At 36.1% G+C, this 27656-nt stretch overlaps 1 protein-coding gene across 1 annotated transcript in view; it reads left to right on the forward strand.

The window, feature by feature from the left end:
• Window positions 1-10203: 10203 nt before the first annotated feature.
• LOC128237908 (neurogenic locus notch homolog protein 1-like) overlaps window positions 10204-27656 on the forward strand; it is a 41659-nt gene continuing 24206 nt past the window's right edge. Inside the window, exons 1-13 of the mRNA XM_052953485.1 lie at window positions 10204-10384; window positions 10746-10859; window positions 11146-11259; window positions 12577-12690; window positions 13165-13278; window positions 14007-14120; window positions 15249-15362; window positions 20483-20596; window positions 21301-21414; window positions 22228-22338; window positions 24152-24265; window positions 24488-24601; window positions 25828-25941. Coding sequence (XP_052809445.1) covers window positions 10204-10384; window positions 10746-10859; window positions 11146-11259; window positions 12577-12690; window positions 13165-13278; window positions 14007-14120; window positions 15249-15362; window positions 20483-20596; window positions 21301-21414; window positions 22228-22338; window positions 24152-24265; window positions 24488-24601; window positions 25828-25941 — 1546 coding nt within the window. The remainder of the gene's footprint in view (window positions 10385-10745; window positions 10860-11145; window positions 11260-12576; window positions 12691-13164; window positions 13279-14006; window positions 14121-15248; window positions 15363-20482; window positions 20597-21300; window positions 21415-22227; window positions 22339-24151; window positions 24266-24487; window positions 24602-25827; window positions 25942-27656) is intronic.

The raw sequence follows: 27656 nt of genomic DNA on the forward strand, positions 1-27656 counted from the left end.
TCAATATCACTCACAGACTGTGGCGTCCTGGTCAGTCCTGTGGATGGAACAGTCGCATACCCAGACACGACAGTGACGAATATAGCTACATATAGCTGCAATCAGGACTTCCGGTTGGTCAACGGTGACGCCACCCGAACATGTCAGGCCGACGGTTCTTGGTCCGGAACAGCACCTATGTGTATATATGGTAAATTGGTATTTTAGACTGTGTTTTTACTGGTAAGGCCCCACGAAATGAACGGCGGACGGGATTTGTTGGGTATAAACGGTGTAAAGAAAACGATCATTTAACTATACATGAAACGTTTTGCCCGCCATGTTTATGCATTTCTTTAAAGAAAATGGTTGTTTAAAACAAATGGTTTTGAGGATATCATTAGACTAAATATCAAGGCAATTAAAAAAATGTACCTGCCAATGAGGACGTCTATGAACTGACAAGTGCCATTGCCTAGGTGTTCCGACTGTTGTAACCGAGTTATTCTTACTGTTGTAGCCGAAGTATTTCGACTTACGTAGCCGAGGTGTTCCGACTGTTGTAGGCAAAGTGTTCCGACTGTTGTATTATAGTTGTTCAGACTGCTGTAGCCGAGGTGTTCCGACTGTTGTAGCCGAGGTGTCTAGACTGGTACCCTTCGTTACTTTTTGATAAAAATCTAACGACAGGTATGCGCCAATCCGGATCAGCAGGTGCTCGTCAGTTATCAATGTCAACAAAATGGCGGCACTTGCACCAAAGTAATGAATGAGACGACAGGATTTTCTAGAAATATCTCTTGTTGACTGATTAATTTAACAAGATAATCGCCTTGATTCATTTATCTCAGTCAAGGTCCTTGATATGAATTCATTAGCCCAACTGAGTGGTCGTCGTGGCTCGCAACTGATATATCATAAAGATTTCTTTATTGAAGTCTAAAAACTCTCATTAAGTGATTAACGTAAACATGAAAACAAATTTTAATAAAACAAAAATAGTATAGCTTGATCCTGTTGTAAGAAACTCACACCTGAAGGACCGCATATCAAGTTTATGGAGATGCATTGGAATCATTTAAAAGTGTCACAATAATACATCTGTACAGATGTAGCTAGTCAATTCTATCGACCCATATCTATTAGCTGGATTATATTCCAACTATATTTATGGCGTTACACCTGCACTGATAATCAAACAAAATGAGTGGATTGATGTCTGTAAGGTAAGATTATAACCAATAAGCAATTATTTAATAAGTAAATTTATCTCATATACAGTACTGGTATTCATTAAGATAAAGCAAAATATTTTCATTCGTCTAGCGCCCAGAAGTCACATGGTCTCAGTTTCAGATTTTGGTTCAAGCATTAAGCTAAGGTAAAGAATATTTAAAACATGTATACAGGTATATAGGGTCACGGACATTACAGACCATAGGGACATTATGGAACATGATATATAATTTTTCTAACAGTTTGTTTTGACTTTATAACATACCATATTTGCAGACAATGATATATAATTTAACTCATAGTTTGTTTTTACTTTATAATGTACCATATTTCGGGACATTATGAACCATGAACTATACATCACCACGGACCTATAAACCATATACATGTATATGGTTTATAGGTCCATGACATCACTCACTGTTTTAGAACAAAATCTATCAAATGCCATATTTGAGGTCAATTATAGACAATGATTTATAATTTTACATACAACTTATGTATACTTGCGAATGTGAATATTTATATGTTCTTATAGGTGATAGATTGCTTTCTGAAATAAACTTTGGATTGTCATATTTGTTTGTTTTCCGTTTCATCTGTTTTAATTGAAAGGTTCAGTGACAGAACCCCATCACACTGGGTTTTCACACTTTCATGATTGCTAATTAAAGGCTGTCAGTATAATGTTTGTTTCTTTTATTATATACCAATTATAATTACGGGCCACAATTACAACTAATTAACACTGATTTATGCAACAGAAATTCCCAGTTTTAAACATCAGTTGGAGTTAATAAATTAAAAAAAAAATGTTAATAACATTATAAAGCATGATTTGTAAGTTTCCCAAGATGGTCAGTAATGTCCCTAAATATGGTCCGTTATGTCTGGTCAGTAATTTCCATAGTCTGTTATGTCCGTAATTTGGTATTTAAAGGGGCCTTAACTGTATCGTACACACAGTATGCCACAAAATAATATATACAATTTTATAAACAGGTTGAAATTCAAAAAATCTTCAAAAATCTTCATGTAAATTCACTTACAGCTGGCTTTATACTATTTCTAGGCATAATTGTAAATGTATCTTAATGTTAATTGCTTGGCATGAAATTTTCTAACAAGTCCTGCTATATAAATTACAGAATTTAAGCAAGCCTGGAAGACATCTTACCACTGCTGGGCTTACGGGCTTGTGTTAATTTCAACTGCTGGCACATTAGCCATTTTTAGCACTGATAAAATTTAAGACATTCTTAAATTGGAATGAAACTTTAAACAAACCTCAATGTTTGTAATATTCACTGATATATATATTAGTGTTGGGAATCGGTTCTAATTTTACTATCGATAATCGGTTCCACTCATGTAACCGATTATCGATAGTACAATCTTTTTTTTTTAAATACTAGATAGAACCTAAAGTGAAGTTTTATTCAGACACAGTATTAAACTCTTAATCATCATATGCATATACATTATCTCTATGATTGAAGTTATGAAGTTACTAAGTGTTGTTGTAAAAAAAATAGTTATTTTCTTGCTCATTGTGGCTTTCATCATTTTGTTAAAGATAACATCTGAACACTTATTAATATTTTTTTTCAATTTTTTTGTTCGATGATCGATTATAACCAAAAACAATCGGTTGTCGCCGATTTCAGGCCCAACCAATCGATTTTCGATTATAATCGATCATCGGAACATCACTAATATATATATATATATGATCAATATTATAATAGATAATGTGTTTATGAAATTTCATAAGATAAAATAAATTACCAGTATATCAATATAATATTGATTCGCATGTAATTCAAACTCAAGACCAGTCAGTCGAAACAATATATTTATTGTAAAAATAGAATTACAATGGACTATATAATATTGACAAGAATGTTCCAATTTTCGCAAAGAAAGGTTTGATACTTTTCTGGTTTGTAAAAAAATGACAAGAATTTAAAAGCCCCTGAATGCTTTTCTAGTTGGCCACCGCTGGGATTTGAACCCAGAACTCTTTCTACATGGTAAGAAGTGTTTTTCTTAAAACTACAGTGGCTGAGTAAAGAGCAGCATGGAGCATAATGTCGTAAATATATAATTTCTTACCAGAATAAGTACAAAAATCATTAATAATAGTACAGTAACGAGGGCATACAGTCATTTTATTAACCAACTTTGTAGGTAATTTCAATGTCAAGTTTATTTTGGCTAAAAAAAAGGATATATGGTAATCCATCAATGTATAAGTTATGGTGCAGACACGAGCATGTGAACTCTTGTGTGACCTTGACCTTTGAGGTATGGAACCGGGTCAAGGTCACTGCACATCGTCTCAATGAGGAAAACATTTGTACAAAGTTATATGGTAATCCATCAATGCATAAGTAAGTTATAGTGTGAACACAAAATGTTACAGACAGATGGACAGACGAACGAAGTGCATTCTTATAAACCCCTCCCCACTCTATGGCGGGGAATTAAAAATCCATCAATAAGAATAGGGTTCAATCCAAAAAAATCCCCTTATTGATAAAAAGAGCAAAATTAATTTAAGATTTAACAAATATCAATACTGAAATCTTTATTCATAAAATAATGGTGAATATTCAATGAAATAGGAGAATTTCAAGATACTTGTAAAAATGAGCATAGACTGCATAGTCCACACTGATACATTGTAAGTTGTTACTTTTCTTCAAACAAATTTTGTCCAACACACAGGGGGCAGAAACAAATTATTTTTATTCTGTTCTTTATGTATATATCTATATTCCTTTAGGCTAGAATATATACAAATAATTTGTTTCTGCTCCCTGTGGTCTAACATTAAAAAATCCACATTATTACCAATATCACCAGATATCACATGCTATGTACATGGAATTTGATTATAAGTTTACAATAATAACACAAATAACTACAGATAACATTAGAAAATCCATGAAAATGTGCAAAAACATTAAAAAAGTATCCATAACAATTTGCACATAATTTTTATGCAGTTATCATATTTTTGAAACCTCAAACTATTCGAAAAAAAACGAGGGCACATATGTCAAAAATATTAAAAATGTCAAGAATAGTCATATATAATCAAAGAAAAAAGTATAATTAATCTAAAAAATGCTATGTGCCATGCAATGAATAGTTAAAAATAACACATTTTATCTAAAAAACGTATCAAGGTGACATGCAAATTTTTTCCCCAAAAAGACGGTACCGACTTCTGAAGTATAATTATTCAACTAAGTTTGTCATTTTGGTAAATAAAGAAATAAGATTTCGATTATGTATATTCGTCGGAAATGGAGTGAATAACATCAATATAAAACATTTTATACAAAGGAAAACAAAAACGTTTTTTACATCGGCTCTCCTGATTGTTTACTCCTTACACCGCCATTTTGATTTGGTTCCCGTATTCCTAATACTTTTCGATTGTACGACGGGCACCTGGTTTAGCTGATACCGGTCTCTTTTTGTAGAAAAGAGAATAAGGGTACCAGTCTAAAGGTGTTCCGACTGTTGTAGCCTAGGTGTTCCGACTGTTGTAGCCGTGGTGTTCCGACTGTTGTAGCCGTGTTGTTCCGACTGTTGTAGCTAAAGTGTTCTGACTATTGTAGCCGAGGTGTTCCGACTGTTGTAGCCGTGGTGTTCCGACTGTTGTAGCCAAAGTGTTCCGACTGTTGTAGCCTAGGTGTTCCGACTGTTGTAGCCGAGGTGTTCCGACTGTTGTAACCGAGCTGTCCGACTGTTGTAGTCGAAGTGTTCCGACTGCTGTAGCCGAGTAGTTCTGACTGTCGTAGCCGATGTGTTCTGAATGTTGTTACCGAGCTGTCCCGACAATTGAAGCCAAGGTGTTCCGACTGTTGTAGCCGTGGTGTTCCGACTGTTGTAGCCGAGGTGTTCCGACTGTTGTAGCCGAGGTGTTCCGACTGTTGTAGCCGAGGTGTTCCGACTATTGTAGCCAAGGTGTTCCGACTGCTGTAGCCGTGGTGGAACGATTATTGTATCAACGTTATTCCGACTACTGTAGCCAAGGTGTTCCGACTGTGGAGGCGAATTGTCCGAGTGTTGTAGCAAAGTAGTTCCGACTGTTGTAGCCGAGGTGTTCCGATTGTTTTAGCCGAGGTGTTCTGAATGTTTCAATTGCTATGGTGACAACATACTCAGCTTTGTAGCCCCTTTTTAAGTACTGGTGTTAAATAATAAAATTTACTATAAACCTTCATATGGTTTGTTTTTCAGATTGTGGAGCCCTTGTAACCACGGGTAATCTCGGAGTGAACCACCCTGACACCATTCTCAACTCTATAGGCACTTACACGTGCAATGGTGGTTACGTGCTTGTGGGGACCAATACTCGCACGTGCGTAGAAGGTGGTTGGGATGGGGCGGAACCCACGTGCTTTATCGGTAATTGCATTTTAATATTATTGTTGATGTTATGGATATATGTAGAATTAATCCTATTACTTCACGTAATGACTTTGGATTGTCATTTAAAATTTAAAATGTTAATGTTTAAAAATACGCCATTACAAAAGTGCATAAACGAAAGCGTTGACACGACTTAGAATTCTTTTTTTCAATACAGACTGCGGTGCGTTAACCGCTCCACCAAACGGTGCAGTGTCCCATCCGTTAACGTACGACGGCCAGGTAGCCACGTATTCGTGTGACGCTGATTACCAACTTGCCGGTAACGCTGCAAGAACATGTGGAAACACCGGCTCATGGGATGGAACAGACCCTTCATGTGTTGAAGGTCAGTAAAAGTGGTACTGTGTGTTGAAAATTTTAATTCTATTAATATTGTGTTTTTATAAATTATATAAAATACTGAGGGCGGTCAGGTGTTGTTTCTCAAATACATAAGATGAATGTAAAGAACAGAACAGAACACGTAAACTACATAGTTTCTTGAGACATATAAATACATTTAAACAACAAATCAAACTATAAGACATAAGCCTAAGGTAATAGCGCATAGGATGGATCTTATAAGGAATATATGAGTTTCACAATGTAAAGGATATAAAGCATGTTCATTTTACAAATATAATTGGCAAATAGTAAATAGTAAGAGTAAAGTAGGAAGGTGTTTGTCTTATATTTATTTCATGAATATAATCAAATTCACAACAGCAATATAGTTTTCGGATAAGAATATGTTCTTTGACTTTAAAAAGTAACTAGACATTGGTTCCAGACCAAAAAATAACCGCAAAGAAAACGAATGGTCTTTTCGAATGTAAGAGCTGTCAAAATTTAAGGAATTTAAAAACCGCCCGAAGGGATGGCGGTAAACTATAATCTGAATATATTATTGAACAAAACATGTTATTTAACGAAACGTTATGATAAAAGTATTCTTGAAGATTTAGATGTTTCTAAAATCTAACGCCCGTTTCATTTTTGAAATGTCCTTATAGTCGAACCCCGTTCGCTCGAGGTCGCTTTGCTCGATTTCCTCGTTGGCTCGAACTAAATTTCAAGGACCGATATTTTTCTACTGCATATAAGAATCCCCGCTTGGCTCAAATTTTCCGAGCCGCGAGTTATTTTTGCCGGTCCCTGGGAGTTCGTGCAAACAAGGTTCGACTGTATATCATTTTCAAATATCATCTCATACATCTAATACTTCGAGATGGCGCGTGCATCAGTGTGTGCACTCACTACGATTTTCATTCGTGTCTTGTGGTGTTTGTTTTCTTTCATGAAATGAACGGAAAAAACGGACGTTCTTAAAGTGACTTGCTCATGTATTCGGATCAAAAATTAGTTTCCCCGGTAATGCTTCTGAAAACGCTAATGAAAATTGTGGTCTCCAAAGACGATATTTGAGCAAATATCAACATTTGCTGAAGGTTCCAGCCTTTGTTTTTTTTGTTTTTTTTTACACTCCATATGATTTGCCACATTTTTTTCGTAATTAAATAAGTGCATTTTACAAACCATAAGCGAGTCACTTTCAAATAAAATTGCACTCTTTCCTTTGATACATAGTATTCTATGGTCACTTGTATGTGTATATGTGTATGTTTTTTTCCCCAAAATAGATTGTGGAGCATTAACAGCCCCGTTGAACGGTGACGTAACTTACGCGAACACAATCCTAAACGAGGTTGCGACGTATACATGTTTAGCCACCTTTAAACGGGTCGGCAATGCCGTGCGTACGTGTGAAACGGGTCCAGCGTGGTCCGGAACAGCGCCAACATGTTTTGAAGGTACTTAAATTATTATGTAATCTTGATAATGATAATACGTATTAATGGCTAGAAAATAGGAACCTAAATTTCTTGACTCTTATTTTAAAACATACGGTCATCTCAATATTCTGGAACAATCAATGTTAGAATTTGGACGTTATCAATAACATTTAGGGAATATAATAGAGGAGCAAGAACGAATCAAATTGATAAATCAGGAACTGTTGTTTTCTCCCATTTTTGTATAATATTTTATTTAACATGACAAAAATTGTCGAATTGGATTTTCTTGATGCTTTCTTAACCATCCAATACGACAGCTTTGTTACGTGCATTTCCATTAGCGGATCCTGGGGGGATGGTGCACACCCGGCGTCGAAAATTACTTTTTATTTCACCATAGGAGAAAAAATAATAATAAAATCGCCCAAAATGCACAGTTTCGGACTAGAAGTTTTTAAAATGTTCATAGGGGAATACCCCCGGTCAACACTTTAAACCAAAATAATTTCAGGTTTTAGGGAGGGGCGCAAGACAAAAGTTCACCCCCCTATGTTACGACCCCTCTAACGTCAAATCCTGGATCCGCCCCTGATTTTGCACGACATTCAAAAATGAACTATTTTTTGGTTATCTTAAGACTGTGGCGACCTAACGGCCCCATTAAACGGCGGAGTTTCGTACGCAGACACGGTTCTTAATGAAGTAGCAACGTACTCCTGCTCAGCGGGTTTTCAGTTGAGTGATGACATCACGCGCACTTGCCAAACGGATCACAATTGGAGCGGAACCGCCCCGACATGTCTGTCAGGTAAATTCGTTATTTTTAGTTGTTCCAAGTTTAATCAATATGTGAAAAGTGGCAACAAGTGTTTTTTTTCTTGCCGCGAATTCCAGTTCATTTTTTTCAACCCCAGATTTTCAGGCTCCAAATTCTCGAAACTTCTTAAATCCCTTATATCAGGATCAAATTAAGCTCACTATTTTTGTTTTTCAATAAATTGCGTAATATCTTTTAGAGTTTATATACTTTAAATAGGAATTAACTTTATGATTATAACAATAAAGCAATTTGCATTTATCAAAATTCAATTAAATTATCTATTTTGGCTTATTAAAATAAGCTATTACATGTAATTCTGTAAGGCTTAAGAAGATTCGAGAAATTGGGGCCTTGAGTAAACATAGAATTTTTTTTTCTGTACATCAGTGAGTTAAATCGTGTCAGATTTGTCTTAATTTTTTCAGGGTATATCCCTGACTTCATTGTTCCAATCCATGTTCCCCTTTTAAGACGTTCTCGACATTTATTTTTTTCTCCCACTCCAGATAAGTACATCCAAATATTTGACCATGCCGGAAAACCTTATCTTGCCCACGGGCAAAGATAAAGATAGTACCCGTCAGGAACTACTTTTATATTGTCTTCGCGCAATTACCTCCCTTGTTGATGACCGTCGTCTGTACGCTGCATTCAAGAAATAATGCTATACTCTCCTCAGAACTACTTAAAGAACCATTTGACTATCTGGTCAAATTTACATTACATTCGAATCACTGCGCGCATATCTATATATGGAAAGAAACACATTATCACACACAAAATAGTTCCAGCGAAAAAAATACAATTAGACTTTATTTTGTTTCACTGGGGTGGGAGAAAACGCATCTACCATGGCCGTTCGTGTTCATCCCAACCCTCGAGCAGGGTTTTCTGTGGGCTCTCGGTATGACTCGTTTCCGCAAAACACCCTACGCTCGGGTCTGGATGAACCTATCTTACACTCTCGGCCATGGAAGATACTTATAATCTTCGTTATTGTTGCCATAATCCCTTATTTCAATATGTTTCAAGGACAATTGGGTGACGACTGCTCGGTTAACACGGCACTCTGTGACAACATTGCCTTCAGCGCATGCGTAACAGGCACCTGCACGTGTCTCGATGGTTACGAAAGCGATGCTACATCGTTAAGCTGCACAGGTTTATTTTAAAGAGCTGCATTAATACATAACCAAACAATTATCATTATGTGTCAAATGGCTGACATCATTGAATAATGTGATGCTCTAATTCAATGCTTAATTTGTGTCATTATTTTATTGCGTTAAAATACGTTGTATCCTGTAATGTATGAATTCATGGGTCGATGTTTTCTTAAAAGCTTTTGTCGAATCTGTTTAAGGCTTATACCTCGGCTTTCAATAAGGACATGAACAGCAGAGAAAATTAATGATATTGGTCTTAAATGGGCTACATACCAGATGATCCAAAAATCGACAAAAACATTATTTTAACAAAACAAGCCTAGAATTGTCAATGCGAGGCCGATAATACATGACTTTACATGATTAAAATGATAAACGCAAAAATCATGTTGCTGTCTCATCGGCGATTCCCCGTGAACAAATAGCGCATAATGGTTACACAGTTTAAATTATATCTGTTTATGAGTACAGATAAATATACCGACGGTTTTAATGGGACTGGAATTTACATGGTAGACAACCCTAGTAAATTTCGAATTGGCAAAAAATGTGCAAAAACTGTAAAATATGCGTGTGTAGTAAGCGATTTGATACATCAGTAAGTAAAATTCAATGCGTTATTCACAACGATGTCAATTTTATGTAAGCTTTTTACAATTTTCTTTTTTCTTGCAATTGTATCAACTGTGTCTAGCCCCTTTAATTGGATCTAAGAACGATGTAGCTAATCGGATTACTTGTTATTTATAACTGACCAATAGAGAGAATAAAGGCAATGTATGACCATACGATTGAATTAAGTCGCATATTGAATACCACCCCAGTACCGTTTCATTGCATAGAAATCGACGAGTGTTTGTTTTCACCGTGTGCCAATGGTGGCGTGTGTACAGATGAGATAGCAGATTATTCCTGCGCGTGTACCACTGGTTGGTCTGGTGGAAACTGTGACGTCAGTAAGTATATGCAAAACAATTAATGATGATGATGATGATGAGTATAAGTATGAGTATGCCGCTGCTGCTGCTGCTGCTGCTGCTGATGCTGCTGATGATGATAATGATAATGTTGTTGCTGATTATGCTGCTGCTGCTGCTGCTACTACTGCTGCTGATGATGTTGATGATGATGATGATGATGATGATGATGATGATGATGATGATGATGATGATGATGATGATGATGATGATGATGATGATGGTATGATGATGATGTCTTGATGATGTTAATAAGTTACTTTAGAATGTATCCTAAATGAACTGTTATTTTATATAAACGTGCTCTTTTTGTAAACCTGTATGCCATGTGTCACCTCAGATCCGGATGACTGCGCAGTTACTCCTTGCTTGAACGGTGGCACGTGTACAGACGGACTGGCAACATACACGTGCGCATGCGTGGCGGGATTCGCAGGCGGAGATTGTGAAACAAGTACTTATAATTTCAACAGTTTTGGTTGATGGAAATAAAAACTTAAATCATTATATTTTGTTTTCATATAAACATGTATTACTTAGTAGATCATTTTATGAACATAATTAATTCCAAAATACATTTAGACTTTTGCTCTTCAGGTGAGAGAGAAAAACGCTTAAAATGCTTAAACTATTGTTTAAACTGCCATTAGTTGTAGAATAAATAGTAAGTGATCTTTAAATGAATACTGTTATTAAAAATCTAAATTTAGGTTCTCTAAATAAGATGTGTCAAATTTCAGATATCAACGAATGTGTGAACCATGCGTGTGAAAATGGCGCCACGTGCGTTGATGGAATCAACGAGTACACGTGCACATGCGTGCCGGGGTATGAAGGGCCACTTTGTGGGATAGGTAGGTGCCATGGGATTGTGTATTAAAGATGCACTATTAATCCCAAAAACAATATTTTCCACAATTAATACAATGGTTAATACAAAAAAGGATGAATAAATATCGAAAACAATGGTTCTTTTGAAGAAACACGGTATTTCTACCATATGAGACGATAGTATATCACAGTAAATCTTTTAGCACTCACCAATCATTTAATATGTTTTCAGCTATTAAATACACGATTACAATCTTGTTATGAGTAATTAATATTTCCATAAATGCATTATTTAGTAAGTAGCAAAGGTTCATCACTTAAAATTTATGTTTGTTATACATGTGTATGTATTGATTTTGAGTAAGAGTGTCATTTTAAGAAATAATAAAAAAAAATCTAGCAATCTTTTATGTCATGCCGGTAAGAGGTCTGTGTTTTTGCGAATGGTAAAAAATAATTGGATGCGTGCGGTGTTATTTTTTGTGTTTGAACACAATGAAAGTATGCTATTTTTTGTTTTGGGGGAAGAAAACATATGATATAAAAAACGAACTGGTAATAATATGACACTGATATGTGAATTTTTCATTTTTAAAGGTTTTCCATAAAGAAAAGAAAGGCAAATTAAGTGCTACAGGAAAACTGTAGTTTCTGCGTACGTAATCTTTTAAAAACACACTGGACCAAAATGACATGATAAAATGTTTGAGATTATCAAAGTTTTAACACAATTTCAAGTGACATTTTTTCATATATTAATACAAATTATAACCTAACAAACAGTGCTCGTGCAACAAACCGTTACCTGGTCTTGTTCTGGAAACATTCGGAACATCTCGGCCATTTTGCATCGAAAAAACATTCTCGGATGTATATGTACGGTTAACATATCAGAAATCTTTACATTGAACTACTTTGCAAGTAGATCGTGTAGTAATTTCAATTTAGCAGTAAAACATTATGATTTTACTCTTGGGAATCTAAATTGTTTATGGAATAACATCACTTCACTGGCAGTCACTTTAAAAACTTAGATATACAAACTACACGTTATAACATTACAATTAACTAAAACTATTATTTAAAATTGTACGACCTATTTGTTCTGGTATACCGGCAATCATATGTGGTTGTTTTCGATGGAAAATAACCGAAGAGTTCCGAATGATTTTGGTAATAGTGAGACCTCTCTGAGCTCTAGGGACTGAACATCTTTTCGACCCCCCTGATCGCATGACCTGGAGTTTGATTCGTGTATTAATGAATTAAATGTTTCGATACTATATTTTAGGTATGTGCCGCGCTTAAAAAATACAGAATCTGCCATTTTTGTTTTAAAGACGTTAACGAGTGCGCGTCTAGTCCTTGTCAAAATGGCGCCACCTGTAACGATGGGGTTAATGGATACATCTGCGATTGCGCGCCCGGATATGAGGGGGACACGTGTGGGACAGGTGGGTTAGATTCTATTATATCTAAGCACATGTTGGTTAGATTCTATGAAACGTATGAAGAGAAGAGTTCTATAAAGCTTTTCGACAGTCTGACTGGTTGATAGTATGTTATAATATAATATGTTATAAACTTTTTACAGCAATATTAATTTATTTCATTAATAAGCGTTATCAGTAATCACTAATATATATATACATTGGATTTTGGAACAAATCTCATTTCAAGTATTTTCTTCAAATTAAGTAATTAATATCAATCAAGTATGACATTTTATAATTAAGATGTACACATTTTGCATTAATTGTGTGATACATTAATCATCCCATTATTTCATAATTAATACTCGGTCATTTACTAATATTATATTATTTCTATAGTTTTGGGGGTATCAAATGTATTAAATATGTTAACGTAATAATCAACATAAATTGTGGATAAACTATATGTTCTCATTTATTTTCTTGTATTTTCAGAAATCAACGAATGTCTAGCCGTCACGTGCAATAACGGTGGCACGTGTAATGATCTTTTCAATATGTTCTCATGCACGTGTGTGTTGGGTTATACTGGAAGTCTTTGTCAAACAAGTAAGACACACTTGGCAGTAGTAGTGGTTGTGTTTGTGTCACTGTAGTGATGGTTGTAGTTAAATCAGTACTGAGTTCTCTTAATGGTCTAGTTAAATGCCGTAAATGCCCCGCCCCCCCCCCCCCCGCCAATCCGTGTATAGTACACAACTTCTGGGTATTGTTCTTATTTTAATTGCTTTGTGCTCCCTATCAGATCTCTGATCTGAGTGTTCAACATTATCATGCCGAACGAGGCCTTTAAGTTACTTTCTGAAGTCGAGAGCTTCATGTACCATATCTATTACAGCCTTTAAGCTGCACTCTCACAGATTTACCGTTTTTGAAACTTTTTTATTGTTTGTCTTGGAATGAGCAATTTTTTGCGTAAATATCTGCAAACCAGTGATACAAGACTGCTGAAAAAAGATCAGATCGCAGATTTTCATATTTCCGTTCCAAAATTAATGTTTTACTATCGGTTTAAGAAACATCAATTTTTAAACTAATATAAATATCTGCAATCTATTTTTGTCAGCAGTCTTATATGACTGGTTTAAATGCATTTTCGCAAAAATTGGCTAGTTCCTAGACTAAAAGTAAAAAAAGTTGTCAAAACGTTCCATCAGTGAGAGTGCAGCTTTTAGTTGTTTAGATAGGATTTAATCTTTACTCTTCTGATTTAAAAAAACAACAACACTATTTAAGTGTGATCATTTGATTCTTACAGTAAATTGATAATTTTACAGATATAGACGACTGTCCGGCATCAGTGTGTCACAATGGCGCCACGTGTGTGGACCAAGTGAACGGGTACGCGTGTAACTGTGTCACCGGTTATACTGGAACTATGTGTGATACAGGTACTAATTATCAAAATCCTCTTTTACGAATGCTAATAACTTATTTCGATATATCAATCAAATACGACTTAAAAACTGCGATTTAAAGTTTGTAGTATCTTTCGAAGGCTTGTTTCTAAATAACACACAAATAAATAAAAATAAACTCAAAGGTCTGTTAAATATAAGGTATATCTAAATGTTTAAGGAATAAAGGTTTCGTGTGTTCGAATTTTCATTTCGTTATAAGTGTTTGCCTAATGTGTCACCGTCACTGTTCATATTTGATAATTTGTGCCCCGTGACATGGACCTATAAACCATGGATTGGCAACTCTCATCTGTGTTAATGCGATAACCTCAAACTCACGCGTGCAGCGGGATTTCATTCCGAGATCTTACCGTGTGGTCATTTTCGAGACGTCCGACATCGGCCGAATATATACCTAGGAAAACATTAATTAAAATTGACTCAAATGCATGGTACTTTAATTTGAGTTGATAATAGTCAAATTGAATCTGATTAAAATCACAGTTATTAATTATAATTAAATCTATAACGAACAAGGCATTATTAGCAGAGTTGGCGGAAATAACCGAAGATCGCCGTTAATCACCGATTGGAGATTCGGCGGAATTTTCCGATATTTGCGAAGCGCGCGCTAAGGATTGTGGGGAAATTATTATTTCTTATCGTTTCACCGATATGGGGCAGTTGCCAGTCCATGGTTTATAGGTCCATGACCGTGATAAGTAGGGCGTTTTTCAATACTTAGAATATTTAGGTCATGTTTTATCCTAATGTTGAGACATTTATACCTTTTTTCATGTTAGTAGGTCATATATTGCAAAAGACTGTTCCAACAGGTATATGAATACGAAATTAAAATCCTGTTGTACTAACTTCGATTAATTGCAATATAACTATTTTCAGTTCATCCTTGATATGTAAATACTATAAATTACTCACTACATAGTATAGTTGTCATGTCGATATTCTTATATGTACATATAACAAAAAAACTGTTATGTTTACGTGTAATAAAAATGTTCTGCTCTGTCCTGATATATTACTACAGCAGACTTGTAGGGACCCACAAAATGGTAATACAAACAGCAACATATAAAAGTCACATATGTTTTTTCTCAGATATTGACGACTGCGCCACTGTCACGTGTGAGAATAGCGGCACGTGTGTAGACGAAGTGAACAGTTTCACTTGCGAATGTGTGGATGGATGGGGCGGCAACTTATGTCAAAACAGTATGTCACCTTTTTGTAATCACCCGTACAATAAGTTAATCTTAACCATATTAACCTGCTTTCTCCACCCATTCTGTAGTTTCTTAAAGATGCACTCTTATTTTCAATTAAGATGTAACACTCTTAATACAGTTGTTTTAATTTACTAAAAAGGATAAATAGATATCGAAAACTACGTTCCTTGTAAATGATACTGTGTTTAATTTGAAATAAAGGTGCAGAAAGCACGCTATTTCTACCTTATGAGACAGGCTGATCACTGTAAATCGTTAGGACCCACTATCCATTTACTATTTGTGCGTTTTCAGCGGTCACAATCTTGTTGCCAGTAATGAATATTTTATCACCCAAAAGTTATGTTCGTTATATATGTGTATGTATTGGTTTTTAAATACGAGTATCACTTTTAATGAATGACAGTACTATACTTATACTTTATCTTACGGAAGTACGAATATCTTCATAGACGCAGCCAAATAACTAGAAACAGAAAGTCAAGCCAATTCCATATAATATTATATGTAATATACAGATTAAATACTCGGCTGGTCCATAAATATGTTGTACGTAAACCAGCTATATTAATGTCGTTTTATTTGTATAATAAGTCCACTCTAGGGTCAGGTTTTTTACGGTTTATTGTAGAGAGTTCAACTTGTAAAAATGATAATCATAATCGTGAGAATAACCACGATAATCAGCTGTGTGAAGTTAGCTAAACATAGGACATTGGACATTGGACATTCAAAATCGAATGTTGTGCTGGCACGACATTGGACATTGGACATTCAAAATCGAATGTTGTGCTGGCACGACATTGGACATTGGACATTCAAAAGTGAAAGTCGTGCTAGCACGATATTGGACATTGGACATTCAAAATCGAATGTTGTGCTGGCACGACATTGGACATTGGACATTCAAAATCGAATGTTGTGCTGGCACGACATTGGACATTGGACATTCAAAAGTTAAAGTCGTGCTAGCACGACATTGGACATTGGACATTCAAAATCGAATGTTGTGCTGGCACGACACTGGACATTGGACATTCAAAAGTGAAAGTCGTGCTAGCACGACATTGGACATTGGACATTCAAAATCGAATGTTGTGCTGGCACGACATTGGACATTGGACATTCAAAAACGATTGTCGTGCCCGCACGACATTGGACATTGGACATTCATAACCGAATGTTGTGCTGGCACGACATTGGACATTGGACATTCAAAAGTGAAAGTCGTGCTAGCACGACATTGGACATTCAAAATCGAATGTTGTGCTGGCACGACATTGGACATTGGACATTCAAAATCGAATGTCGTGCTAGCACGACATTGGACATTGGACATTCAAAATCGAATGTTGTGCTGGCACGACATTGGACATTGGACATTCAAAAGTGAAAGTCGTGCTAGCACGACATTGGACATTGGACATTCAAAATCGAATGTTGTGCTGGTACGACATTGGATATTGGACATTCAAAATCGAATGTTGTGCTGGCACGACATTGGACATTGGACATTCAAAAGTGAAAGTCGTGCTAGCACGACATTGGACATTGGACATTCAAAATCGAATGTTGTGCTGGCACAACATTGGGCATTGGACATTCAAAAGTGAAAGTCGTGCTAGCACGACATTGGACATTGGACATTCAAAATCGAATGTTGTGCTGGCACGACATTGGACATTGGACATTCAAAAGTGAAAGTCGTGCTAGCACGACATTGGACATTGGACATTCAAAATCGAATGTTGTGCTGGCACGACATTGGACATTGGACATTCAAAATCGAATGTTGTGCCGGCATGACATTGGACATTGGACATTCAAAAGTGAAAGTCGTGCTAGCACGACATTGGACATTGGACATTCAAAATCGAATGTTGTGCTGGCACGACATTGGGCATTGGACATTCAAAAGTGAAAGTCGTGCTAGCACGACATTGGACATTGGACATTCAAAATCGAATGTTGTGCTGGCACGACATTGGACATTGGACATTCAAAAACGATTGTCGTGCCGGCACGACATTGGACATTGGACATTCATAACCGAATGTTGTGCTGGCACGACATTGGACATTGGACATTCAAAAGTGAAAGTCGTGCTAGCACGACATTGGACATTGGACATTCAAAAACGAATGTTGTGCTGGCATGACATTGGACATTGGACATTCAAAATCAAATGTCGTGCTAGCACGACATTGGACATTGGACATTCAAAATCGAATGTTGTGCTGGCACGACATTGGACATTGGACATTCAAAAGTGAAAGTCGTGCTAGCACGACATTGGACATTCAAAATCGAATGTTGTGCTGGCACGACATTGGACATTCAAAAGTTCCTGGTTGTCATAGATATTCGCGCAGTGATTCAGATTATGTTAATAGTCAAATCGTTCTTTAAATAGTTCTGGATGCAGCAAAGTGAAGGCAATAAAAAAGAGTTCCATACGGGTACTTGTTTATCTTTGCCCGTTGGGAAGATAAGAATTTCACGCATGGACAAATGTTTGAATCTACTTTTCTGAGGTGGCAGAAATATATATATCCGAAATCTTGGACTGGTGATAAGGCTGCAATTCTAATTTGTCCATTCAAATTATTGTGTTAAATAATGACATTCAACTTGGCTTTTATTTTTTAAAATATGGTTTATAATAACGTATATCTGTCTATTCATAGTGACCAAATATTATTTAGGCATCCAATGGAAGTGGTAAATATTAAGAAATAAAATATAATGAAACGACAACCAGTATACAAATAATAATTGTTGGACAAAGGTCATTTTTACTCATTAATTATCTGTCAGGAGTACCCTTTAAAATAATACCAAAATTATATGGGATCCCCATGCATCAAAATGTAGCATTATCGCCAATGGTTTATGCATTGTCAAGTTTAGCTGTGTGTGTATGTTGCCTTAAGTCACACCCATGTCCGACAATATTATACATTTGAGGTACCTAACACATATTTAACAAAGAAACTTGTATTTGAAAGTCCGCAACATTGTTATTGAGAGTTGTATTAAAACAATCCTTTCGATTGATATACATACATATTTCCATGTAAATGCAGACACATTCATTAATGTAATATAATTATTCTAAAGCTCTGTAGATAAACACATACTGAAGTGCACATTTGTTGGGTTTATATAATTATTTGCGCTTTGTTTCCTATCAACCCTTTCAACCATTGTCAGTTCTGCCCAAGATGCCATTTCCAATGGCGCTGGTGTCACATTTTACATGTATAAATTGTATATTCTGTAAAACCTATAAGAACTTATGTCGTATGTGATGAAGACGTCATTTTGAATTCTTTAATGTCGATGGGATTGATTATAAAACGCTTTGTGTAATTCTGTCGACTTATCAAAAAGGTTTATCGAACACAATTATTTCATATAAACTTTACCAAATGAAGACGACGTAGCATGTTCGACTAACTGAGTCGATAAAAAAACAAGTCGACAGGCAGGAATAGGTTACTTTATCGACTCATTGACAATATTTTTTTGTGTTTACGTAAAACCAGATAAAAAAGATGTACGGACGATTACATTTATACTTGTAGGAATCATCAATGCATGTCTATATTTTCCATATGTCATTATATACTGTGGATATAATTATCTTCACTTCCTTTATAAATGGTACTAGATGTGTAGCAGTGATGTGTAAACAATTAAGCTTATTAAAAATATGCCATTTTGAAAGCATTATCACTGTTTGTCTACATATAATCGACGACCATTCATAAGTATATTCATTTGAATCTTTCTCTGCATATGTGGCATCATATATATCTGAATCATGCTTAAGTTTCAAATATTGCGATGGAATCGTCATGACAATGCTCTCTTGGTGTTAATAAATTTTATAATGGTTCATTGCTTTGTGATCTCTGACCCTTTTCAAATAATTTCAAGACAATATCTCAAATAAACAAAAAATCCGAATAATGCATGCAATCAAAATTAATTTAAAGTCGGTAAAAAAAAACATTCATTCATAAAACATGTCATACATTGATTTAAATGTGCTAACTGCTAGCACGACTTTCACTTTTGAATGTCCAATGTCCAATGTCGTGCTGGCACAACATTCGATTTTGAATGTCCAATGTCCAATGTCGTGCCAGCACAACATTCGATTTTGAATGTCCAATGTCCAATGTTGTGCTGGCACGACATTGGATTTTGAATGTCCAATGTCCAATGTCGTGCTAGCACGACTTTCACTTTTGAATGTCCAATGTCGTGCCAGCACGACTTTCACTTTTGAATGTCCAATGTCCAATGTCGTGCTGGCACAACATTCGATTTTGAATGTCCAATGTCGTGCCAGCACAACATTCGATTTTGAATGTCCAATGTCGTGCTAGCACGACTTTCACTTTTGAATGTCCAATGTCCAATGTCGTGCCAGCACAACATTCGATTTTGAATGTCCAATGTCCAATGTCGTGCTAGCACGACTTTCACTTTTGAATGTCCAATGTCCAATGTCGTGCCAGCACGACTTTCACTTTTGAATGTCCAATGTCCAATGTCGTGCTGGCACAACATTCGATTTTGAATGTCCAATGTCCAATGTCGTGCCAGCACAACATTCGATTTTGAATGTCCAATGTCCAATGTCGTGCTAGCACGACTTTCACTTTTGAATGTCCAATGGCCAATGTCGTATGTTTAGCTAACTTCACACAGCTACGATAATCATGAGAATCGAATTCTGAAAATAGACATATACAATCATTAGAATAAGATACTACTTAATCTTATATACATCATATTTTAAAGGTGTTAACGATGTAGAAAAGTGATTGTAAATGGATTAGTTAATTATCAGTTAGATTAGAATTTGCCGCCATCTTGAATTGATGACAGATCACATGATTGAAATGGCTGGAAAAACTATAATCCTATGCCAACATGGTCATGGTCAGAAGACAGGTAATTAAAACACAATGGTCACAGTGAATGAACTCAAAAGAACATGAAAAGGGTATACACAACCAATTCCTAATTCATACAAAGAATTGTACCCAATTACACATATTTGGCACACCATTCATTAATTCTCCTTTTTAGATTTGGACGACTGCTTAACGCATGCGTGTGTAAATGGCGCCACGTGCGTCGACGTTGTAGCTGGTTACACGTGCACGTGTGTGGACGGGTATGAGGGTCAGTTCTGCCAAACTGGTATGTTAATGTAGAATTAGTGTTTTAAACCAAGGGGCTGCACTGTAAATGCAATTAAAAACCACGCGCGGTAAAGTTAAACTCCAATGACGTCATAATGACCACGCGGCCGAATACACAATAATGGGCGTGGTCGTGTTTGAAAATTTGTTTTGCTCTTCCAGACCAATTGAATGGTAAAATACGAGTTTAAAATTAATAGTTGTGTCAAATCTGAATTTTAAATAAAAACATATTTCAAAGATGTTGAACGCTGTCACGTGAAATTACTGATATGTAAATGTTAAATTAGTGTTAATAGTGTAGAACACCAAAGCTTAGTTGGCTAGATCTACTGGATATCTAAAGCGCTATAAATAACAATTTTGTATTGATACTCGGTATGCATTGACATAATTAAAATAAATCAAAGCACTGCATGTGCTGCTGGCTGTGATAAATTGAACTAATGTTTCAAATACTCTTAAGTCAGTCAAGTAAAGTAATAATCGTAGTGTCAAGCAGGCTGTGCCCATGAACTTATGGAGCTTAAATATATGAGGTATGCCTACGAAATATAGACAAGCACTTAAATGGTGTGTTTTAAAAGAAGCAGTAGGTATGATTATATTTAAGTATTGAATATCTAAAATGTAACAAGATTTAAGCAAAACCTATTTTTATTAGTCTATGTGTGAAAAATATACATGATACCTGTATTTAAGATACGAACGAATGCAGCTCTAATCCCTGTCAGAAAGGGGGCAAATGTGTGGACGAGGTCAACCAGTACACGTGTACCTGTATCATGGGCTATACAGGAGCGAACTGTGAGACAAGTACGTATTGTCCTCTCATTCATCTGCCCCTGAAATACACCTAAACCGGGAAATTTAGTCCCCTGAAGCAAAAGTAATTAAATTCCCAATGTCATGCTTAAATATCGGCTTTTTGTATAAAAGCTTATGTTCCTTGCAGACTTCCTTGTTTAAAAACACATAATCATACAAGAAACATTGGCTTCACCCAAAAAAGCCTAAATTGAAGCATTGCATTGGAAATATACCTCTTCTGCTTCCGGCCCTAATTTTTTGAAACTTTTTAAGCCTAACAGGCTTTAAAAACTTATTTCAATAATACATACTTTGTTTGATTTTGATTAATGAAAAAAAATATTTTTGTAGTTATCATTAAGAGTTTTCCTATTAAAAGTCTAAAAAATCTTAAAGAAATAAATATAAAGAAAAACAAAAAAAAGTGATCTTACCTTGATCCTGTAATAAAAGACTTTGGGGCCAGGGATTAAATCTCCCGGTTGAAGTGTATTCAGGGAATGCGTAATTGGAAAGGAAAATAAGTGATATTTGTTGTAGACACGTACGATTAAAGCTCTAATACCTGTTAAAACCGGATACCGTGTACGGACAAGGTCATTTAGTTCACGTCAATCTGTATCAGGGGCTTTACCAGAGCAAACTGCCAAAAATAAATGGCGACCTATTGACGTTTTTGGCATGATACCGTGCACAACTAGTCTTTGTTTTCTTGTTGGAACCTCATTTAGATGATGCGTAACAGGCAGGATGTATATGGAGAAAAGGTTTATTGTATCACAGAATTCAGCTGTAGATATAAAGTAATTTATATTTCAGACATAGACAACTGCTCGCCGAACCCCTGTGATCATGGCACGTGTACAGACCTCGTCAATGATTACAAGTGCGATTGCGAAGCTGGGTACGATGGGAAAAAGTGTGACAATAGTAAGCTACGATAGATTAATTTTATAAACATGTGTGTATCTTAGACTGAATAAAAACAACAATGAAGACCAAAAACAAGAGGTTGTCTACAAAAATAGTTACGATGTTTACATTATTAGGTATTTTAAATCTCTCATTAGGTTTCCCTTAGACAAACTATGTAAGTAATACACTTAAACATATACTACTCAAAATTTGATAAGGATCACTTGATTAGTTATTTGTAAAAACTTAACCAAATAAGCATGCTTATTTAATTTCAAAGCATTAGTTTTATCCCTTCGTAGGCCTCTAGAATGTTCGATGGTTTTGATTGTATTGCTACCAGCGCGTGCACGGGCGGCACGGAAAACTGCATACCCACGAAATAAGGCTTTTTGGCATACATGTAACAACTTAAACATGTGGTCATTTCTTGTTTTTCGCTTCGTGTATTCGATTTTTGCTCGGATCATCTACCACATTGTGTTCAAAATGCCAAACAGAAGACGTTTAACTCCTGATGAAATGCATGTTGGCATTGGAATGCTGGAGGCAGGGTTGTCTCAGAGGACTGTGGCAGAACACCTGAATGTGTCACAAAGTGTAGTTTGCATGATGTGGAATCGTTATCAAACGAATGGAAATGCTCAACATCGACATGTTGGTGGTCGTGCAAAGGCTACATCTGACATTCAGGATCGTTACATTACAGTTTTAGCCAGACGTAACCGCTTTCGTAACGCCACTTCGTTACGTAATGACCTCCAGAACGCCACAAACGTAAGAGTTTCAACGCAAACCATCAGAAATCGTTTGCATAGTGCTGGCTTGATGGCACGACGACCGGCAATTCGCATCCCATTGACCCGATACCACATCCAGGAGCGTTTGGACTGGGCACGTCAACACGTTGGATGGACGTTAAACGAATAGACCACAGTGCTTTTTACAGACGAGTCAAAGTTTTGTATTGACTTTACAGATCGACGTTTCAGAGTGTGGAGGGGACGTAATGAACGTTTTGCTCTTGTTTGTGTCGCCGAACATGACCGTTATGGCAAGGGCTCAGTCATGGTATGGGCCGGAATCAGCATGCACGGGAAAACAGTCTTACACGTAATTAAAAACGGTACGTCGACGGCTGTTCGTTATAGTAACGAGATCCTGGACGTTTATGTTCGACCGTATGCAGGTGCAATCGGTCCTGATTTCATTCTCATGGATGATAATGCGCGCCCACACAGAGCAAACATCACAAACCAATTTCTGAAAAATGCTACCATCGAGAGAAAGGACTGGCCAGCTCGTTCCCCCGACATGAACCCGATCGAGCATGCCTGGAACATGCTTCAGAAAGCTGTTTCTGTTCGTCCGGTCCAGCCAACAACTGTTCATCAGCTCAAAACAGCGCTCCAGGAGGAATGGGCCAGACTCCCTCAGCAACAGCTCCGGAGGCTTATCAGCAACATGCGGAGGCGATGTCAAGCTGTTATTGACACTCGTAGACATCACACACGCTACTAACATTGGTTTAAGAAAAGTTCAAAGGTATTCTGTTGACTTTCCAAATTGGTTGACAACCTGATATACGCCTGCTTTTGACCCCTATCATGTTTAGGAGTCCGTTACGCTTGAACGGAATTGGTTTGGTACTGATATCTTATGACATTTGAAACCTGAAACAATACCATTTGATAACATTTAGTGTTGATATATCGTTTTCTTGAAATACGTATGTACTTTATATTAAAAAAAACATGATCCCTATCAAATTTTGAGTAGTATACTTGCAAATAGTCCTTCTTATTACATTTTATCGATCGTGTTTCAGATATTAATAACTGCTTACCCCCACCCTGCCAGAACGGTGGGACGTGTTCTGACCTCGTGGATGACTACTACTGCGCATGCGTCGCCGGATATGAAGACAAAGACTGTAGCACGGGTAAGTTAATTCACGTCAAAGCACTATGTTCAGCAAAACAAACACAAACTCTCACTTTAAATGCTAATGTTAATATCTTATTGGTCGAAATTTGTTAGATTTAAATTAAAAATTCAATGGTTCAATTTGTCAATAAGCGGTATCCTCTGAAATGGCATTTACTTAGGTTAGGTGATTTAACAAAACTATAATGATAATCATGTATACCTATTATCCCACTAGATATAGATGATTGTGCTACAAATCTGTGTGAGCACGGAGCCACGTGCGTCGATCAAGTGAACGGATATGCGTGTCAATGTGTGCCCGGGTATAACGGACCCAACTGCCAAACTGGTGAGTTTTAGTTTTAGCCTGTATATTACCACCTACAGCAATGAAACAGTTCGATTGGCAAAGAGATGTTCCGTTTTCAAGGTGTACATATATGCCATAAGTCTCGGTGACAAAATCAATACAGTTAATAGCGTGCCTTAAATGGCGGACGTTTCATATTTCGACCGAATTAAAAATGTCACTAATAGTCAAACAAGATAAGCTTGCATTGTACCTCAACATGGGAATATTGATAAACAAAGGGCATTTTTGCAAGCTCTTAATCCATATATTAATTATTATGATTAATGGTGAAAAGAGTGTGGTTGTCTTGAAAATGAGAACTCTTAATGGGTATACGGTAAAATATATACTCGTTACACGGTTAGTATTTGAAAGGGTCAATGTGACAGTTTTCAGAATCAAGTCATCTTCTGGTGTTTCCTTTGAGGTACACTCTCACAAATTCTTTATCATGTCTTGGAATTAGCCATATTTGGGGTATATGTGTGGAAACAAGTGATGTAAGATTGCTGACAAAAGATCAGATAGCAGTTTTTTTTTGGGCCTGACAGCCGATGTACAATAAAAAAGTGACGTTTATTTCTATATAATTTTTGACAAAAAAGATATCAACACAATAATTGGCCTATAAAGAAATCGTTCTACAAAACTCATGTTGAAATATTATTAAAGGATTGCATCGTTAAAATACAAGCAAATCTAAAATATTTCACACGTGTAGAAGCAGAAAAAGCATAGTCTTGTATAGGCTTAGAACTATTTTTATATATATTTTCTGTCAAAAAAAGTTATTTAGAAATTAACGTCACTAGCTGGATTGTTTACATCGGCTGTGACCCGTGGTGATACATGTGAGAAACACTTTAAGTCACGTGATTCCACACTCTGGAAATGATGCATTCGGAACTCCTCGGCCATTTTTATAGAAAACAACCTCGGCTGTATTTGGACAGTTTACATACTCAGAAATTGGTATGTTTTTAATTTAGCAGTTAAACTTAATGACTTAACTGTTTGGAGTCTTAATCATGTTTGCAATAATACACTTCACTGGCTATCAATTTAAACTTAGATCAATAAATACCAGCTAAAACACTAAATTTAATTAATGATATAATTAAAAAAATACAAACTTCTTCAACTGATGTACTGGCAAACATCCGCGGTTGTTTTCGATAAAAATGACCAAGGAGTTCCGAATGAAAATAACGTTTTCGTTTAAGATATCGACGAATGTGCCTCCAACCAGTGTTTGAATAGTGGCTTGTGTCAGGACCTCATCAACGGCTATGATTGTGTGTGTCAGACGGGATACACCGGGACATTCTGTGAAACAGGTACAATGCATAACATGTTTACCATGAACTACTGATTATAAGCACCCTACATATACATGGTGCACATACATGGATTAGGAAAAGCAATCGACGCCTTTCTATCATTATTTGAGTGTACCATAGATGTACCAGATTTAGGGTGAACCTGTGTTCAAAAAATGAACAAAATGAACCAGTAAGCATTTTCTTAAATGTGCCGATTTATTCCAATAAATGGCAATCTGCACTCGACAAACAATAACAATATATGTAATTGACCAACACAAAGTATCGGATGAGGTTTGCACGAAAGAGAACTGTATTAAATCGTAGTTTTAAAGAATAAGGTGCAATGAGTGAATCGGTAAGCCTAGTTAGAACGTGCACTGTTTTCACGAGATATTTTGATACAGACAAAATTTTCATCTAAAACAAGCGTCATCGTAAACAAGCAATTGCCTTTCATTGGTACACAATGTCGTTTCTAAAAGAAATATCGTTTAAACATATAGAAATCAGTGTTAATACTCGCCGAATCGAGGACGTTTTTCACCCTGCAAACAGTGAACCAGGAAACACGGGCGCACCTGACATTACTGCCCTTGCATATGTGAGAAAGGTGTTTAAGGTTCGACATTATGATATTACAGGCAATGACTTTCAATCTGATAAGAATACATGTTAAGCTGGCTTGAGATACCAACTGGCTTAAAGAGAAGTTTTTGGCTTGAGAGAACAATTGGCTTAAAGAGAGGTTTTTGGCTTGAGGGAACTATTGGCTTAAAGAGAAGTTTTTGGCTTGAGAGAACAACTGGCTTAAAGAGAAGTTCTTGGCTTGAGAGAACAACTGGCTTAAAGAAAAGTTTTTGGCTTGAGAGAAAAATTGGCTTAAAGAGTAGTTTTTGGCTTGAGAGAACAACTGGCTTAAAGAGAAGTTTTTGGCTTGAGAGAACACTTGGCTTAAAGAGAAGTTTTTTGGCTTGAGAGAACAACTGGCTTAAAGAGAAGTTTTTTTTACATTTGTTTAGTTCAAAAATCATTTGCATTCCAACGAAAATGTGCTGCAAAAATATGAATGGTTTCTGGTGACAACTTGTGTTTTATTTTATTCAATATTGATAATCTGGCTATGTTGTGGATTATTTGTATTATAAGAAATGTATTTGCATGTTTGTAACTAGAAAGAATCCTTAAGACTTAATATACATAATATTGCTATTTTGTGGATTATTTGTATTGTACGAAATGCATTCGTATGTTTGTAACTAGAAGGTAATAGGTTACTATTTTATTAATATTAAAGGTTTTTCAAGGATCCTTAAGATTTAATATACATAATATTGCTATTTTGTTGATTATTTGTATTATAAGAAATATATTCGCATGTTTGGTTACTATTTCATCAATATTAAAGACCTTTCAAGAGTCCAATACTTGATAGGTTTGAAGATTGTAACACTAAAGCATATTCTTATTGTCGAAGGACTTTCCGTATTAATGCAAACAAAATAACAATGGTCTGATAAAATATTCTTTGGTAAACTTCCAAACTCCCTATTGTCCTTGTAAAGGACTGTAACCAAAAACTAGATAAACAATGAAATTTTGAAACGTTTTTTTTGTCATACCACACCCAATTTGTAATGTGGACGGTCAAACGCGCAATGATCCACTTAGTACACATGTTTTACCTATCAGAAGCAGATCCAGGAATTAAGGTTAGAGAGGGCGTGACA

The sequence above is a fragment of the Mya arenaria genome, chromosome 6, assembly GCF_026914265.1.
Source record: "Mya arenaria isolate MELC-2E11 chromosome 6, ASM2691426v1".
Taxonomy (NCBI): domain Eukaryota; kingdom Metazoa; phylum Mollusca; class Bivalvia; order Myida; family Myidae; genus Mya; species Mya arenaria.